The following is a 17,138-nucleotide window of genomic DNA, read 5'->3' on the forward strand; positions in this document are numbered from 1 at the left end:
CCAATTTAATACATAAACACATTCTAAACAAATATAATAAACCCATGAACTGATCGGGTTGTCCAGACATGACCCGTTTAGCTAAATGGGTTCAGGTGTTCGATCCAAACCACGAATTTCGTGTTAGGTTTCCAACTGTTCTCGTAACTTTGCGTATTTGAATATTCGATGGTATTTCATGAGAAGAAGCATGTCGATCATTGTAAGAGTGAACATCCCGGCCAAAGGTGAATTGGACTGCATTGTTTAGGTATATTTATGTTAATAATATGAGGCCAACATTATAACCCACCAAACTGGTGTTATGGTATACATTATTTTTCCTGATTATTATTTTATAATATAAACTATTTTAACTGAATTTAAACATTTAACGAATTTAAACATAGGATCACGTTTAATACAAAATCATTACCTGTATGTTGGGGGTCGACTCTTGTGTTTGAGATTTAGGGCCCGGTTTGGTTTCTTGGTCCACGGCATTCTTAACAAAATACATAGCTATAGTCCATGGACGCAGGACTCACATCGAATCCCGCACCAAGTAAATTGCCTTGTTCTTGCTTTTTAAATTTTGTTCTACGTGTTTAATTCGTTTGTGCAATCGTGTAATGGTTCCATTGCGGCACTTGTAACGCTATCCTATCCGCTTCCAATCACTTTGTATAATCTTTAACATTTGTGGCATAAAACCTTATTTTTTAACCTTCTTATTTGTTTTTTGTTCTATACTCTTTTTACATATTAAATCACTCATGTTTTTGTTGACCACTACTTCCTTACATATAACATAACTTATGTAATAATTATATTTATTTTTGAATTGTGAATCATGGTTTAAATATGAAGGAGTATTAGTTTTTAATACTCACACTTTCAAATAATGATTTGCCTGCTACCACTTTTAACTTGCAACTTTTTTTCTTCCGTCACTCTCAAACTTAACGGACCTGTTAATTTTAAATTAATAAAAATAAAATGCTATATTTTAGTCCAAAAAAAGAGAGTTAATTTCGGATTCAAATCAAACCAAAGTAGTTGCATTTATAGTAATTCATCAACAACTTTTTTTATGATCACCTTTAGCAAACCGAATCATACCGATTGTTCGAGTATGAATAACAAGAAAATTACAACATATGTTATGGCATAGAAAACCAATTAATGGTGCAATCCTTGGCAGCATGAGAGGGAATATCTTCAATTACCTTTTCTTGTCCCTTAGGATAATAGATTCCGGTTCGACTGTCTGGGACCCAAATGCTTGTATCTGAAGGAGATCCATTGCACAGGTTTTTGTTCTTTGGCTCATCATGGTTCAACCTTGTAGCGTCCGAACCTCCACTCTTTCTATGATACGCCTTTCTTAATGCCGGTGAAGAGGTAGGTCCCAGCAGAGCCCAGTTGGACCCGCAAGACTCACCTTAAACAGGGACGTCTGCGCAGAGACCAACTGGATCCGCAGGACCAACCATGCTCAGAGAAGTGACGTCCTTACGCGCAGTATGCAAGCTGGTCCCGCAGGAAATGCCTCCCATGGTGAAGGACTCCGCCTGTTCCCGCAGCCTCGGATACAAGCCATGAGGGAAGGCCACCCGCGCAGCATGGCTACACGCACTAGGCACTTAACTCTCCCCAGTGTCACCTGAAGGAATGAGCAAAGGCGAGAGGGGGAAAACTCCCGCCTAAATGAGCCAGTCCGTATGATGGAGGATCTTTTGTGTGATACCTGACGAGGTACAGACAAAAGATCTGACCAAGAATGCGACAGCTCACTGACAGCAGCATGGCAGACAGCACGCCACAGCACTGTGACCAATAGCCGCCGCCTACCCACCAACTCCTGCCATACCACGTGCCTAGCCTGTAGTTGGCAGAAGAGGAAGAGTGCACGACACGCCTGCTCTGTGTCAGCCGCTACCTATCCACCACTCACAGGCAGGGCACGTGCATAGGTTACAGTTGGTAGCGTGTTGGGCCGGCTAAACCCCTTGGAAACCTACCTTCGGCTATAAATACCACAAATGGTATGATCATATCTTACGACATTATCATCATATTATACCTGATATCTGCTCTAGCAATCTCTTAATATACTTTTATATTTAAAGAGCAATCTAGTCTGATTCTCACGCCGGAGGGTGGTCACAAGGAGGAACCCCCCCCCCTTCTCAGTGACGAGCTCACGGTGTCTGTTTTGCAGGTTATCAGAAGAACCATCTTCCAAGGGTCTAACCCCTCGTGGGAAACATCTCTCCAACCCCCAGGTTACCAGTAATCTGTCTGGGGTCTGGTTAGTGTTTCTTCATTGGCGCCATCCGTGCATAAAGCTAGAACTACAATTTTCTCCAGTTTTTTCAAAACTTTATACAAAAGATGGTTAGAGAAATTCCGGTAACCACAACCCCAGCTATTGGGGGGAATACCGGCAACACAGTTTTTACAAACACTACTCCGGCTACCGAAGCCGGAGCAAGTGAAGTAAATTTTACGAACACTACCCCACTTACTAAAGCAGGGGCAAGTGCAGTAAATGACCGCCTACTGGGATCCACCGATACCCAGTTTGAAAAACGAAGACTCCCCCGCCAGACTCTCGACGAAGTCAAGGCATGGGCGGAGGCACGACAAAAGGAATTCCAGGCTGAGTTGAACGAACGCTTGCGTTCCGTGCAACAGGCCGACGAATTCGAATACTGGGAGGATGACTCGGAGGAATCCGACTCCGACGCGAACCCTCGTCATAAGGCAAAAGGGAAGCGTAAAGAAACGGAAACCCAACCGAAAAGGCATTTTGGACAAGCCTTCAAACCAAAAAGCATAGATGGAAGTCCACGAGACTTCTCTAAAACGTTCAGACCAAACGTTACAAATGCAGGAACGTCCAAATTTGCACGGGACATTGCTGAAGCAATTGCCCCGAAGAGTGCTAAACAAATGCCTAACATAGGCACATATGACGGCCTATCTGATCCAGACGACCATTTGAACAGGTTCATAGCGGGGGCAACCGTTAGCAATTGGACGGAACCCACGTGGTGTTACATGTTCCAAATGACGCTGGTGGGGGCTGCTAGGGCTTGGTTTGATCGTTTACCGGTTAACCACATTTACGACTGGGCAGACTTCCAGCAGAAGTTTAACCAACACTTCAGCCAGCAGCGAAAGTATACCGAGGAGCAATGGACAATCCTCAAATGCACACGGGAAGAAGATGAATCTCTGCCAAACTTCATCACTCGCTTCAACTCAAAGAAGTTAAGTTTGGGCAATATCAGCGAGGATCTTGTTCGCGCAGCCTTCATCCAGGGCGCGCAGGACCCAGAGCTTATCCGGACCCTAACGGGTAAAGATGGAATGCCATCCACATGGGATGGCATCATGACAGCAGCCAAACGCTATGCGGAAACGGAGAAGCAACTGGGTAGAGACCTTCCGCAGAGCACAAACCTTTACACCCAGAGGACGAGAGAGGACAACGTCCTCACCGCCCGATTGAACAAAAAACGGAAGCAAGGCATTTGGCAGTCAAGGGTAAACTTTGACACCTCATCCGGCTTACAGCACCGATTGGGTGAAAGGGATAATGTAAAGCCGCACCGGAACCCCAGATGGACGCCACTTACCAAAAGCGTCACTGACATATTTGCTACTGAAGAGCTCCCATGGCCAAAGCCTCCAGAAATCCGACATCGTCACGATGCTGATCGGAGCAAGTACTGTGACTATCACAGAACAAAAGGCCACAACACTGAAGAATGCATAGACGTAAAAGACATGGTCGAAACATTCGTCAGAGATGGGACGCTCGCGCACCTCGTGGCGAAATAAAAGCTAAGCAGGCAGGCAGGTGCGTGTGGAACCACGGCTGGGGTAAACACGAATAAAAAATCAGCTTCAATAGAGACTACATGCTGCGTAAAGAACGAGATCCCGAAACAGGTGCGTGTCGGCTCGATGGCGCTCCCATCCCAACAACATGGAAGGGAGCTCATTTACACAGTTTGCATGTAAATCAATTCCAATTTGTAAAGAAAAGGCCAAGAGCCACTTCTAATGGAAATGATTCTCTCTAGAACATCGAAGCTGATGATTTTACATTTATACTTTTCTGGACACTAATATGCCGGTTTTCACCGCATAATTACGTGAAGTCATTGCATGGGAAGGCGGTCCTACCCGCACGAACCCAATAACGTGACAAACCTTCACGCAGGTCAGTTGAAGGGGAAAAAGTTCAGCACCCAAAAATGAAAGTGCCGGTCTATCCGCATGAATCATTAAGGAAACTGAATAATAACCTGTCAACAACCGCGCGTCGAACGGTTAAAACTATCCAACACTGGACGACATTCACATTACGTGAAGTCGTTGCGTGGGAAGGCGGTCTTACCCGCACGAACCCAATAACGTGGCAAACCTTCACGCAGGTCAGTTGAAGGAGTTCATCCCATTAAATGAAAGTGCCGGTCTATCCCGCATGAATCATTCGAGGGAACTGCACCAACAACCGCGCGTCGAACGGTTCAAAACAAAATTCTTAAAAAGATGAGAAAAACCTACACGCAGGTCAGATAAGGGTAAAGTCTTGCCATCCTACTAAGTGCAAGTGACGGTTCTACCCGCACAATCACGAAAGGGGAAGCAAAACTTCACACCTATTATCAACCACGTTCAAAGGTTAACTTATCCTCAAAAGGTAAGAAAAACCTACACGCAGGTCAGATAAGGGTAAAGTCTTGCCATCCTACTAAGTGCAAGTGACGGTTCTACCCGCACAATCACGAAAGGGGAAGCAAAACTTCACACCTATTATCAACCACGTTCAAAGGTTAACTTATCCTCAAAAGGTAAGAGAAACCTACACGCAGGTCAGATAAGGGTAAAGTTTTGCCATCCTACTAAGTGCAAGTGACGGTTTTACCCGCACAATCACGAAAGAGGAAGCAAAACTTCACACCTATTATCAACCACGTTCAAAGGTTATTATTCTGAACACTTGGAAAATTGCTAATTTAAACTAAGTATGCAAGTCATAAGTTTATAAAGCAAGGAACCCAAATAAGGAAATAACAATCTTATACGCAAAAAGATTAATATTTCAATGATATATTACAACAGTGGCCGGGTAACTACCCGCCTAAAAGAAATCTATACAAAGCTAAGTCTATCCTAGCGGTGGGAAGAGATCTTCAGGATCAGGCTTCAGGGCCACCTCCGCTTGGACCAGCACCGTCAGAGTGCGGCTGCCCAAGGAAAGCCTTAAGGATGTTGAGCCCATCATCAGCAGCAGCAGCTTCATTCACCTTCTCCACCACTGGATGCGGGAAGGCAGCATACTGGTTCACAGCTTGGTCATAAGCAGCTTCAGTATTAACATTGAATAAAGGGAAGTTGGAGGGCGGAAAGCCTCTCTCAGCAAACCCTAGACCAAGCAGGAAGCCAGTCTTCTCCCCATCCTCATGAGAAGCGTTGAGGGCTGCGCTCATCGCATCGTCATAAGAGGTCTCTGAAAGGACCCGACGCACAACCTACAAAAGAAAATTACAAGTTAGAACATTTTCTAATTAACAAGCAGAAAGAGTAAAAAGGGGATACCTGAGGCAACGCTTCTCGAAGCAGCCATTGGAGGGTAGCCTGACTTTCTTTGTAAGCACGTTCGGCTCCGCTTTTATCAAGGTTGGCAAGTTGAACTTCCTTGGCGGCAGCTTCTTCGACGCTTTTGAGTTTCCTTTCAGTACGGTCAAGCACCCCCCTCTGGTCAAGGATCTCCTGCAGCTTCTTGGCATCTTCCATTGCCAAGGCGTCATGAGCATGCTGAAGAGCCTTTAATTTGCATTTAAGCTGCTCATTCTCTTCGCGAAGTGGCTCAGCAACAGCTTCAGCCTTGGCAGCCCTCTCAGTTGAGTTTCGCGCAGTCTCCTTGGCCAGCCGAAGCTGTTCATTCACAGCTTGGGCAGCCTTGGAGCGGGCCTCGAGTCGCGCCTGGACTTCAACCTCGAGGGCCTTGAATACCTTCTCCTTCTCGGCTGCGGCAGCGGCCAACTGCCGGTTCTCCTCCCGAAGAGCCCGCGCTTCAGATATATCTTTGGCGCGAGCTGCTTTTAACTTGTCGTTTTCACGACAAAGCAGCTCGACGCGGGGCTGCGTTCGGGCCTGGAGAACCCGAAGCTCATTGGTTAGCCTACCCTCTTGGTAGCTAGCCATGGCTTCCCCCAACGCACCATGAGGAGCAGCGTGGCGAGCCCAGTCCACGCACTCCACAGGGGTGCGAAGGGTTGTTCCTCGGCGTATGTTCCATCTTGGAACATACACTTCATTGGAATCCGACACTGCAAAAGAAACAAAAGCAGTTAAGAAAAGATGATAAAAATATGTAAGGGAAAAAGAACCCTACGTACCTGTAGGGTCAATAACAGGCCGATAGCCGCCAAACCCATCACCTGAACCTAAAGGAAATCCATCCAACAGGTCAGGCAGACGGGAAGGTGGCATAGATCGGCGGGAAGCCTGGCGCATACCTGATGGTCCGGCCGTCGGTGCCGGTGGCGCAGGTATAGTGACAGCCGCTGTGGCAGCAATGGTTGGCGCCACCTCCTCAGCAACAGTAACCGCCGGCTCCGTGAAAGATGCTGTAAAAATTGCACTCACGGCCGGCGGAGACACCTTCTCAGCTGGAACAGCCTCAGGAAGGCTGGAACCAGCGGAAGCAGGCGTAGACGCCTGGGTCGACGCCTCGGGAAGGCTGACCGAGCCTACCGTCATTGGCGGGGGAATACTTGCTCCAACTCCACCCTGGAATGCGTCAACATCCACACCTGCACAAGCAAAAGTGTTAGAAAAATTTATTTGAAACAACAAATCTAGACAAGAATTATGGGGGTACTCACGGGGTTTCTTGAGCTTGAACGCACGGACGAGCGGGGGCGAACCCGATGGTGCCGGCCTCTTGACACCGGCAACCGTCGTCGTCACTGCCTCCCCGGAGGTAACAGCTACAGCCTCCGGAACGGTGGTCTCCTCACCACCGGGCTTCCCCGCCACCTCTGCATTATCTGACTCCGAGTCAGATAGGACTACCGGGTCGGCCGTAGAGGCCACCCTCTCCTTGCCTTTCCCGACGGCAGCCTTTTTCTTCCGCACCAGTGGAGGACCTTCTGCGGATTCCTCAGAAGAAGAAATGTCAACTCCAGCAGCAGGCACAGCATTGAGAGGTTCAGGGTAGAAGATAGGCTTACCTGGCCGTCGGTGGCTCAGGATCTCTTGGCCTGGCGGGTAAACCTCCACGAACCGACCCGCGGTCTGCTCTAAGATGGGCAACTCGTTCTCGTCCAGAGCACGAGTACCCATCCGCGCGGGACCATCTTCCTCCCGCGGGTTCAGGAGCGACTGAAGATCGTTCCCCTCTGAAATCAACAAGAAAGTTAGTAAAAATCGAAGTCAGCAAAATGAAACAAGACGTACCATAAGGGACAGAGTTCGAACCATATTCAAGGACGATCGGAACCTTATCCGCATTCGCCGCCTTCCACACCCGGCTCATCCCCAACATCACCATCGCCGACTCCGGAAAACGGAAAACCGGGGACTGGACCCGGGAAATCTTCGAGAACCATTCCGCCTCCTCGTAGTTGAGGGCGGGAAGGTTCGGAAGCGCCTGGCCATTCTTGAACTTCATGGCGATGGGGATGGCGCGAGCGGATATGAAGAAGAACTCTCTTCTCCATGAGCGAAGACTCCGCTCGGTGGTACAAATCTTTAAACCCTTGATACGGGTTGTAAGAGTGTACCACCCTTGGATGCACCTCCATGTATAGAAGGTCATCAGGCGGTCAACGAGGGGCTCAAGGCCCAGTATCCGGCACACCCACTCAAAGTGCCGGACCTTGGCAATGGCCATGGGGTGCACCTCTGTCAGGTGCACACCGTGCCTCTCTAGTACACGGTACACAAACTTTGTCAACGGAAACCTAAGGTTTCCGTAGACAAAGAATGCAGCATAAACCCCGATCTTGCCACTAGGGGCATCGTACACAGTATGGTGGGGTTCAGGAAACTCAGGCTCGAGAGACTCGAGCATGAACTTCCTGACGATATACTGGTACAGATCGATAGGAAGAGAGCACTGGCATTCGCCAGCAGTCCTCTGGTCATCAGCATCATGAGAAGACATGGTGGAAGAAAGACGAAAAAGAGATTTCAGGGTAATGCTTTACTGAACAGAAAAATTCGCCGGAAATTACTTGAGAAGAAGAGATGAAAGTGGAAAGTGTGGATTGCAAATAACCCTCCCCCCCTTTATATAGTAATCGCAATTAATGCGGTGAATTTAATGCGGAGGAGAGAGAAATCAAATGTGCAATGAAACTATGACACGTGGCAAAAAGCAGACTGGCAACAGCTGTTGACAGGACGTGTGCCAGTAATTTCGCGGCCACGCGCCCGAAAAATCGCGCCCACGCGCCTGAAAAAGCGTCTGGAATGACCATATAATGTCACGTCACCATAACTTCCTGCACGTCCTGACACAGTCAGAAGAAACCGTCGCGCGACGTTTCAGAGGTTTGGACTGTTCCTATCTTTCCACCAACCTTTCGAATTTCAAAATTCAAAATTTAAAAAAAAAAAAGAAGCGGGAAAATACCCCCTTTCCTTGGCGAACAAGTAACCATAAGACGGATGCGGGTACAGTGTTAAGGCAAAACCCTTCACATACCTAGCACCCGCAGGGAATTGAAGCCAAGAAAACCTTGGCGAACAAGTAACCATAAGACGGATGCGGGTACAGTGTTAATGCAAAACCCTTCACATACCTAGCACCCGCAGGGAATTGAAGCCAAGAAAACCTTGGCGAACAAGTAACCATAAGACGGATGCGGGTACAGTGTTAAGGCAAAACCCTTCACATACCTAGCACCCGCAGGGAATTGAAGCCAAGTACCTCGGCAACCAAGTAACTATAAGACAGGTGCGGGTACAGTGTAAAGGCAAAACCCTTCACATACCTAGCACCCGCAGGGAATTGACGCCAGGAATACCTTGGAAGTAAAGTAACCGTAAGACGAGCGCAGGTACAGTGTTAAGGCAAAACCCTTCACATACCTAGCGCTCCGCTGGGAATTGAAACCAAGAAGGATCTTCTGGGCAATGCTTGCGGAAAAGGAAATAACATCCCCGCATAGCGGGAACGTCGAGAACTACGTTGTTTGAAGCTCCAGGATGGAATTGGTGGTTTTAACATAATTGATCACTATGTTCAAAACTACCAAAACCTCATGGAGAATCCACACAACTGGGACTCAATGCTCCTGACCTGCGAGGAGGTTACAGACCTACCCGCATCATACCCAAAGACCAAGCAGGAAACTCGGGCATTTCTGCAAGTGACAAGGACTTCCCATGGAAAACCTTACAAAACCCTTTTCAAAACCCTTTTAAGTCCAAAAGTTCACCTCACTTTATTAAACACGCATGAGAAGAACATTGGACTGGGGGGACTTGAAGAGGTAGGTCCCAGCAGAGCCCAGTTGGACCCGCAAGACTCACCTTAAACAGGGACGTCTGCGCAGAGACCAACTGGATCCGCAGGACCAACCATGCTCAGAGAAGTGACGTCCTTACGCGCAGTATGCAAGCTGGTCCCGCAGGAAATGCCTCCCATGGTGAAGGACTCCGCCTGTTCCCGCAGCCTCGGATACAAGCCATGAGGGAAGGCCACCCGCGCAGCATGGCTACACGCACTAGGCACTTAACTCTCCCCAGTGTCACCTGAAGGAATGAGCAAAGGCGGGAGGGGGAAAACTCCCGCCTAAATGAGCCAGTCCGTATGATGGAGGATCTTTTGTGTGATACCTGACGAGGTACAGACAAAAGATCTGACCAAGAATGCGACAGCTCACTGACAGCAGCATGGCAGACAGCACGCCACAGCACTGTGACCAATAGCCGCCGCCTACCCACCAACTCCTGCCATACCACGTGCCTAGCCTGTAGTTGGCAGAAGAGGAAGAGTGCACGACACGCCTGCTCTGTGTCAGCCGCTACCTATCCACCACTCACAGGCAGGGCACGTGCATAGGTTACAGTTGGTAGCGTGTTGGGCCGGCTAAACCCCTTGGAAACCTACCTTCGGCTATAAATACCACAAATGGTATGATCATATCTTACGACATTATCATCATATTATACCTGATATCTGCTCTAGCAATCTCTTAATATACTTTTATATTTAAAGAGCAATCTAGTCTGATTCTCACGCCGGAGGGTGGTCACAAGGAGGAACCCCCCCCCTTCTCAGTGACGAGCTCACGGTGTCTGTTTTGCAGGTTATCAGAAGAACCATCTTCCAAGGGTCTAACCCCTCGTGGGAAACATCTCTCCAACCCCCAGGTTACCAGTAATCTGTCTGGGGTCTGGTTAGTGTTTCTTCAGCCGGTCTTAAAGTAATAGATACAATACAATGGTTTTATGTGGCTGCGTCTAAAGAACATCACTGACATGTTATCCAGACACCACCAACGTGTCGTATGAGTTATATGGGCCATATGACAAGAGAAAATTCGTCATATGAGCTGTATGGCATGCGAAAAATGGTCATATAAGTTATAACCTTTATGATATATTTGACTAACAAAGAAATGAATGATAAGTGATGACTAATGTGACAACTGACAAAGTCATACAGCTCGTATGACGTTTTTTCACACTGTCATACGGCCTGTATGTTGTAAAAAACCTGTTTTACATTTAGAATATTAAGTTGATGCTTCAAATACAGTATCGGGAAGTATCGCTTGCGGAACCTCAATATCCACCGGTTTAATAACTGTAAATGAATAAAATATTTACTTGATATAGACTCTATGCATGTTTTGAGCTCCTCTTCCAATTGTTGTAGACATATTGCAAGGATAAATGATCAACTCTGATATCAATGTTCAAGTTCAATATTCCACCCTATTTTATACCCATCATTTTTATTTTAGTATTTCTTTTTTTATGAAATTTATTTATATACATATTTAATAATTTGAAGTAGTAAGTTGATCACACTTTATTTAATTTCCCCATTCCTGCAAGTCATCTACACTTCATATATCTCATTAAAATTGTTTTAAATAAATATTTTCTAATCTCAAAATCGATATAAAAAGGCAGCTTACATGAAAATAAGGTGGTGTTTGTTTTATGAAAAAAACTATGCGGGAGATCTTATGTCTGCGCCGCGTAGAGCGCAAACATGAGCTTATTAAAAAACAGGTGTGTGGACTCTTCTTGGTGTAGTTCTAGTCCAGGCTCTTTTACCTCTTCTAACCTTAGACTATGCGTACTGGGCGAATTTATGGGGCGACAAGCGGGCGATAGGGGCTACAACACCGCCCCCCCCGGGCGAAATGTGGGGCGATAAGGGGGGGGGACCTTTGTCGCCTGTGAATGTATGTGTGTTGTGTGTGTACTGTATGTATGTATGTATGTATATATATTTATATTATTATTATATATGTTTGTGTGTGGTGTATATATATGTATATATATATTAGCCTACAACACCATTACACCAAAAAAACAAATTTTTACCCTTTGCTGACTGGGCGTCACGTGTTGCAATTCGCCCAATTTGTAGCCCCTCCGCTACGCATAGCCTTATAAACCATCGTTCTATTTCACAGACTCTCAACTATAGCCACCACCCCTCACTCCAGTTGACGCCCCTCCACTGGCCGTCGTCCCTCCACCGGCGTCTCCACCGATCGAAATCCGACACTCGAGGCATAAACCTACTGTAACATTCGTGAGGTTGGGGTGTGATACATATTGTACCCTACTTCGTTACCTCTCATTCTAAATTATTATTTCAGTGTTTTTAAAATTTCAATGATGAAAAACTAAGTTTAAAAATCAGTTTATTTAAATTTCAGTTTATTTTAACAGTTTACAGAAGTTAAAAAAACAAACAACTTTCTTATTACAAACTGCAAACATTTGATCCACCTCTACCCCTACAGAGGTTTGCAAAACTGTAGACATTTTACCTCTTAAAAAACAAACTTCACCTAAGTGATATATTGGTCTACTAGGCACATTTTGTCTAGAAACTGAATAATTATGTTATTTCTAGATAATAAAATTTATTTTTTTAAAATTAAAATAGAGATAAAAAGTTGAAAATAGTGGTAGAGATATGGTATGGGCATAATAAGATGATGCCTGAGCCAGTCCTCATCTTCCCCACAAAAGTCTCATCTGGATAATAATAAAGCCATGACTCATGCCATTACTAATTTCCATTTCCATTTCCATTCAATTTCAAGCCATATCCAATCACAAATGTGTAGTAATATATATCAAGATAATATTAAAAATTTCTTAAAAATATTTACTCGTTTCGTTATTACAAAAGCACGAATGCAAGTGTAGCCACGAACCAACGTCGTTGTATATAGGAAACATCATTGAGTTGTCTAAAAAATATGTAAAGAAGGCAGTGCGTATATGACAAGTAGTTATTAGATGTTTTCGGCTTTGAAAAGTAAGCATACATATAAGAAAAATGATTCTACAAGAAAACATTATAGTCCAACAAGTTAGGTTGCATACTCGGCTTCTGATACATTTTTCAGAAACATTTAAAAACTTGAATCCTCTGTCGTTGGCCGCCTTAGAAAGTAGCGTAAACTATTAGCCAAAACCTGAAAAAATAACCATAAAAAGTTTAAATAATACACGAAATTTTATACGATTAAATCTTGTGTGTGATGATGTTTCACCTGTTGAAGCGGCTCGATAAGTGATCTGCCCTTGTAATTAACATGAAATTTGGCCTTGGCTAACAAGCCCTGCATGACATAAATCATAGTTAATATATTAAATCTTTATTCAAGATTTTAAATTTACTGAAAGATGATAAATTTACGGGTCGGAAAGTTGGGTGATGGGTTAAACGGGTAATTTATTTTAAGCGATCCGAAAAGTTTGGGCCGGGCCCACTAGCCAATACTTTGTGCTCATCTTTTTTTTATTATAATAATTGTTGTATTTAATAAGATTGTAAAAATTATATTTTTAACATTAATAGTCTATATTTTTGGGCTAACTCCCTGAAAAGGAATATAACCACTTTCCTCAACTTTAAATATATTTTTTTTCATATAACCAACTTTAAATCATTTTCTATTTAAGATAACCAACTTTCAGTTTTTTTTATATTTTGAGTATGTGTGTTCACCGAAGCACATATCTGCGACTGTTTTCCGAGATACTATCCAGATTGCTAAACTTTATATAACAGATATTATTATTATTATTATTATTATTATTATTATTATTATTATTATTATTAGTTAATTACCTCAGTGTCAAACTCTCCTGATTCTACTGCAACATTTACATCAGTAAATACTTTTACAAGATCCACCAGTAATCCAGGCCGATCTGCGGTCTCCACCGACAGCAAACTGCATAAGTTAAGTATTTAACACCTGATTAAAATTTAATTTTTAATATTTCCAGATAAAGATGGGTCCTAAATCCTAATGTACCTTCGGTTAGGCCCGTCATCATATACATGAATCCGGGTTGCAATGTCCACATCAAGCTGGATTAGTTCATCAATTATTAAACACGTTTCATTCATAAAAACTAAACATTTCTACAAAAATCTGAAGTTAAAAAAAAAGTGATTTAACTACCTTATGTTTTGGTGCCTCGATACCGAAGGCTTCGCCCATTGCTAACTGCGCACTTGATTCCTGAATCATTAATTTCATAAACTTTAATTAATAACAATTAAAGACAGTCTAGTAATTTAAGCACGTAAACAAAATTAATATAATACCGGGTGATATTCAAGAAGATTGCTAATAACTGTTAAACGTATCGCCTCTAGTAACTCTGGGTCCTCAACTTTACGTCCAGTTGAGCTGCAAAAATATATATAGGATCATGTGAGAACTATTTTGAAATTGAGAACTTCGAGAACCATTTTGGACCACAAGAAAAACTCTTTTTAAAAAAATAAAATAAATTATAAAAAAAGGCGAAAATAAAAAAACCAAAAAAATTTTATTTTTCATCCCGGTTTCATAAAAAAAATTATCGGTTTAGCAAAATTATACATATATGTATAATACGTATTTTTTAGTTTCATACAAGGTATTGTTTATACACATATGTACAACTAAGATAAATAATAATGCACATATGTGTACATCATGTAAATCGAGATTAAATAAAAACATACATATGTGTATAATTAAGAGTTTTTTTTATGAAATCGGGATGAAAAATAAAAATTTTTGATTTTTTTACTTTTTAAAAATTTTCACTTTTTTTTTGTTTTATAATTTTTTTTAAAAAAAGGGTTTTTTTATGGCTCAAAATGGTTTTTAAAATTTTTGTTTTATGAAAAATGGTTTTTTTTGTTTTATATACACACACATATAACCTTATATAAATAAACCAGAATTTATAATATAATTGTAAAGAAGTGTTAACCCATATAAATTCTTACGCTTTAGTTATCGAAAACTTGGTGTGCTTCCCAGAAGAATCCATATGAACATTTGCTTTGACAACATTCAGTCCAAGATTCGTAAGAGCTCTCATCTGCATTTATATCCATTTTCGTGTAACCAAATAAAAAAAATGTAAATACAAATGTTTGTTACAAATTAGTAAGGATTCATACGGTGTCAAGAAGAGCGCCGAGGCGATCACCAAATGTGATTTCCACCACCGTTGCATCAGTATCCGAGTCCTGATCTATGATCACTTTTGGCACTGGGATTTCATCGGTTTCCACATATATTTGATCCTGTTATGTTAACCACCCAAATGAAATTAGATAAATTAAAAAATATATATATATTTTTTTATAAATTTAATATTTTTCTTGAATCTTGATACCTCTAAAGCTGTGGATGAAGCTTTTGGAATCACGGTATTCAGTGAACATGAGTATGACAATCTGGGTAGAACCCAAACATAACAATTAGCCCTATATAATTTCTAGACCCTGATGCGAATTAAATTAAACAGGGGTGCAAACGAGCCGAGCTGGTTCATGAGCTCGAGATCAGCTCGTTATAAGCTTGAAACGACCCGGGCCTTAAAGTAAGCCTATTTAGTAAATGAGCCCGAGCTTCACTTTTCGAGCTTGAGCTGGCTAGCAAGCCTAAACAAGCCTATTGTTTTTTTATAAATTTTATTTAATGTATCAAATATATAAAAAATAGTTAAAATTAGGGGCGTGCAAGAAACAGAAAAAACCGATCCGAAAGCGAAAAAACCGAAAAATCCAAACCGAAACAAAAACTGACGGTTTGGTTTTATGTTTTTGTAAAAACCGCACTAACGGTTCGATTTTGGTTTTGCATGTAAAAAAACCAAAAAAACCGAACCGAACTCCCAAATTTTTGTTTTTTTATATTTTATATTACGTCATTTATAAGAATTTAATAAATATGTAACTGTAACTCCAATATTTTTGATCAAATGTATAATAGTCTATTACTATACAATTAAGCTCAAATGGCAAAAACCGTAAAAACCAAAACGAAAACCCAAAAAACCAAAACCGAACGGTTTCCAAAACTTCAAAAACTGAAGTTTTGGTTTTCGGTTTGGCTTTAGCCAAAAACCGCATCGAACCGCACCACGCACACCCCTAGTTAAAATGCATATAAACTAATTAAAAATGTAAATAAACTATTTAATAAATAATAAACGAGCCGAGCTTGAAAAAAGACTCACGAGACGATCTCGAGCTTAAAAAAGAGAGCTCGAAACTAGCCGAGCTCAAGCTCAGCTCGATCGCACCGGTAATATCCTTAAATAGCTATATTGTTCTATATTCACTAGTTATGAAAATTTATCTCATCTTTAAATTTTTGAACCCTAATTTCAAAATTCAGTTTTTAAAAAACCCTTTTTATATTCACTCAAAAAAAAACCCTAGAAAATTTAAGAGATCAACATATTTATAATTTAATTGAAATATATAAGATGAGTAAGCAGTATACCTTGAGCTGGAGAAAACAGCAATATATTTAACAGGATTGGAACCAATAGTGGGTTGCTTTGCTAATGCAGTCAGATCATTGTAAACCTTAACACTGTAACCACAAGAAGCCATTGATGCAGCAGCCATTGGCAGGTTCACTATGTTGAGTTGGTGAAGAAGGTAGCTGAGAATGATATTATTATTATTGGGATGACTTAACTAATAATATCTTAAAGTGCCAGATAGATCACAAGTGTAGTCATCTAGTCATTTGGCTAAGTTTGAATCCGAATATTCCTCTACTTTTCTAAAAGATATATGGTTTTTCTTACAAGCATTTTTACCAGTTATTATTAAAAAATCACTGCTTATAAATTACTATTGTTGTTATTATTGAAATAGAAGCATGGAAAGCTAACATACAAATAAAATTAATATGTTGACCGTAAGAATTTAGTAATGTAGTTATATATACATCATAGTGTAATGTGTAGTGTAATTACACTACGATGTAATTACGTAATGCATTACTTGTATATATAATTACACTACTAAATTCTGACAGCCAGCTGTTTAATTTTATTTGTATATGATCCAAACTCAATAGAAGCAAATATAAATTAAGCAGGGCGGTAGAAATCGCTCGACGATCATTCGTAAAATGCTCGTTTGATTTGGCTCAGTTCGTAAACGAGCTAAGCACGAGCAAAGGTACACTCACTTCGGTTCATTTCAAACTATTCAATTGGCTCGTGAACAGCCCTAAAGTTAAGTAAGAAAGGAAAATATAAATTAAACCCACCCTACCTCCCGCACCTCGACCATAGGCGTCTGTTGCCACTGACTCCATTCTCAAAGCCCGTGCACGGAAGTAGAGGTGTAAATGCCGGTTACCCGGTATTTAGAATATTGGTTGATAACCGTAACTGGTTATTAACCAGACGGTCAAAACCGGTTATGATTATTAACCGGCCTTTTAGTGGAAAACCCTTAACATGTGTAACCGGTTTGTTTCAACTAATAACCGGTTAACCTTATTAACCTATTGAAGTTAACTTTATTAAAATTAACTTTATTAGCCTATTACCGGTTAACCGTTCCTATGTGAAAATCTTTAAACGGTCCCTAAAAGTTAATA

The 17,138-nt window shown here is 42.1% G+C and overlaps 1 protein-coding gene across 1 annotated transcript; it reads right to left on the reverse strand.

Moving 5' to 3' along the window:
- Positions 1–12,524: 12,524 nt before the first annotated feature.
- On the reverse strand, positions 12,525–16,198 carry LOC143545661 (ACT domain-containing protein ACR11-like). Its single transcript, XM_077037506.1, has 10 exons — positions 16,020–16,198; positions 14,905–14,965; positions 14,687–14,812; positions 14,510–14,604; positions 13,835–13,919; positions 13,689–13,748; positions 13,539–13,594; positions 13,349–13,454; positions 12,768–12,836; positions 12,525–12,689 (listed from the first exon to the last, which is right to left on the reverse strand). The coding sequence occupies exons 1-10, from the start codon at positions 16,145–16,147 to the stop codon at positions 12,627–12,629; spliced, it is 849 nt and encodes a 282-aa protein (XP_076893621.1). The 5' UTR covers positions 16,148–16,198; the 3' UTR covers positions 12,525–12,626.
- Positions 16,199–17,138: the final 940 nt, after the last annotated feature.

The sequence above is a fragment of the Bidens hawaiensis genome, unplaced genomic scaffold (assembly GCF_021521415.1).
Source record: "Bidens hawaiensis isolate Kalapana, Puna unplaced genomic scaffold, B.hawaiensis_p1.1 tig00013988_1, whole genome shotgun sequence".
Lineage (NCBI taxonomy): Eukaryota > Viridiplantae > Streptophyta > Magnoliopsida > Asterales > Asteraceae > Bidens > Bidens hawaiensis.

Bases quoted from the DNA above. Each gene is read 5' to 3' on its own strand.
- LOC143545661 (XM_077037506.1), bottom strand. From the start codon at position 16,147: ATGGCTGCTGCATCAATGGCTTCTTGTGGTTACAGTGTTAAGGTTTAC. The intron at 13,595-13,688 runs GTAGTTAAATCA...GAACTAATCCAG, and splicing joins TCGAGGCACCAAAACATAAG to CTTGATGTGGACATTGCAAC. The intron at 13,455-13,538 runs GTACATTAGGAT...TAACTTATGCAG, and splicing joins GATGACGGGCCTAACCGAAG to TTTGCTGTCGGTGGAGACCG.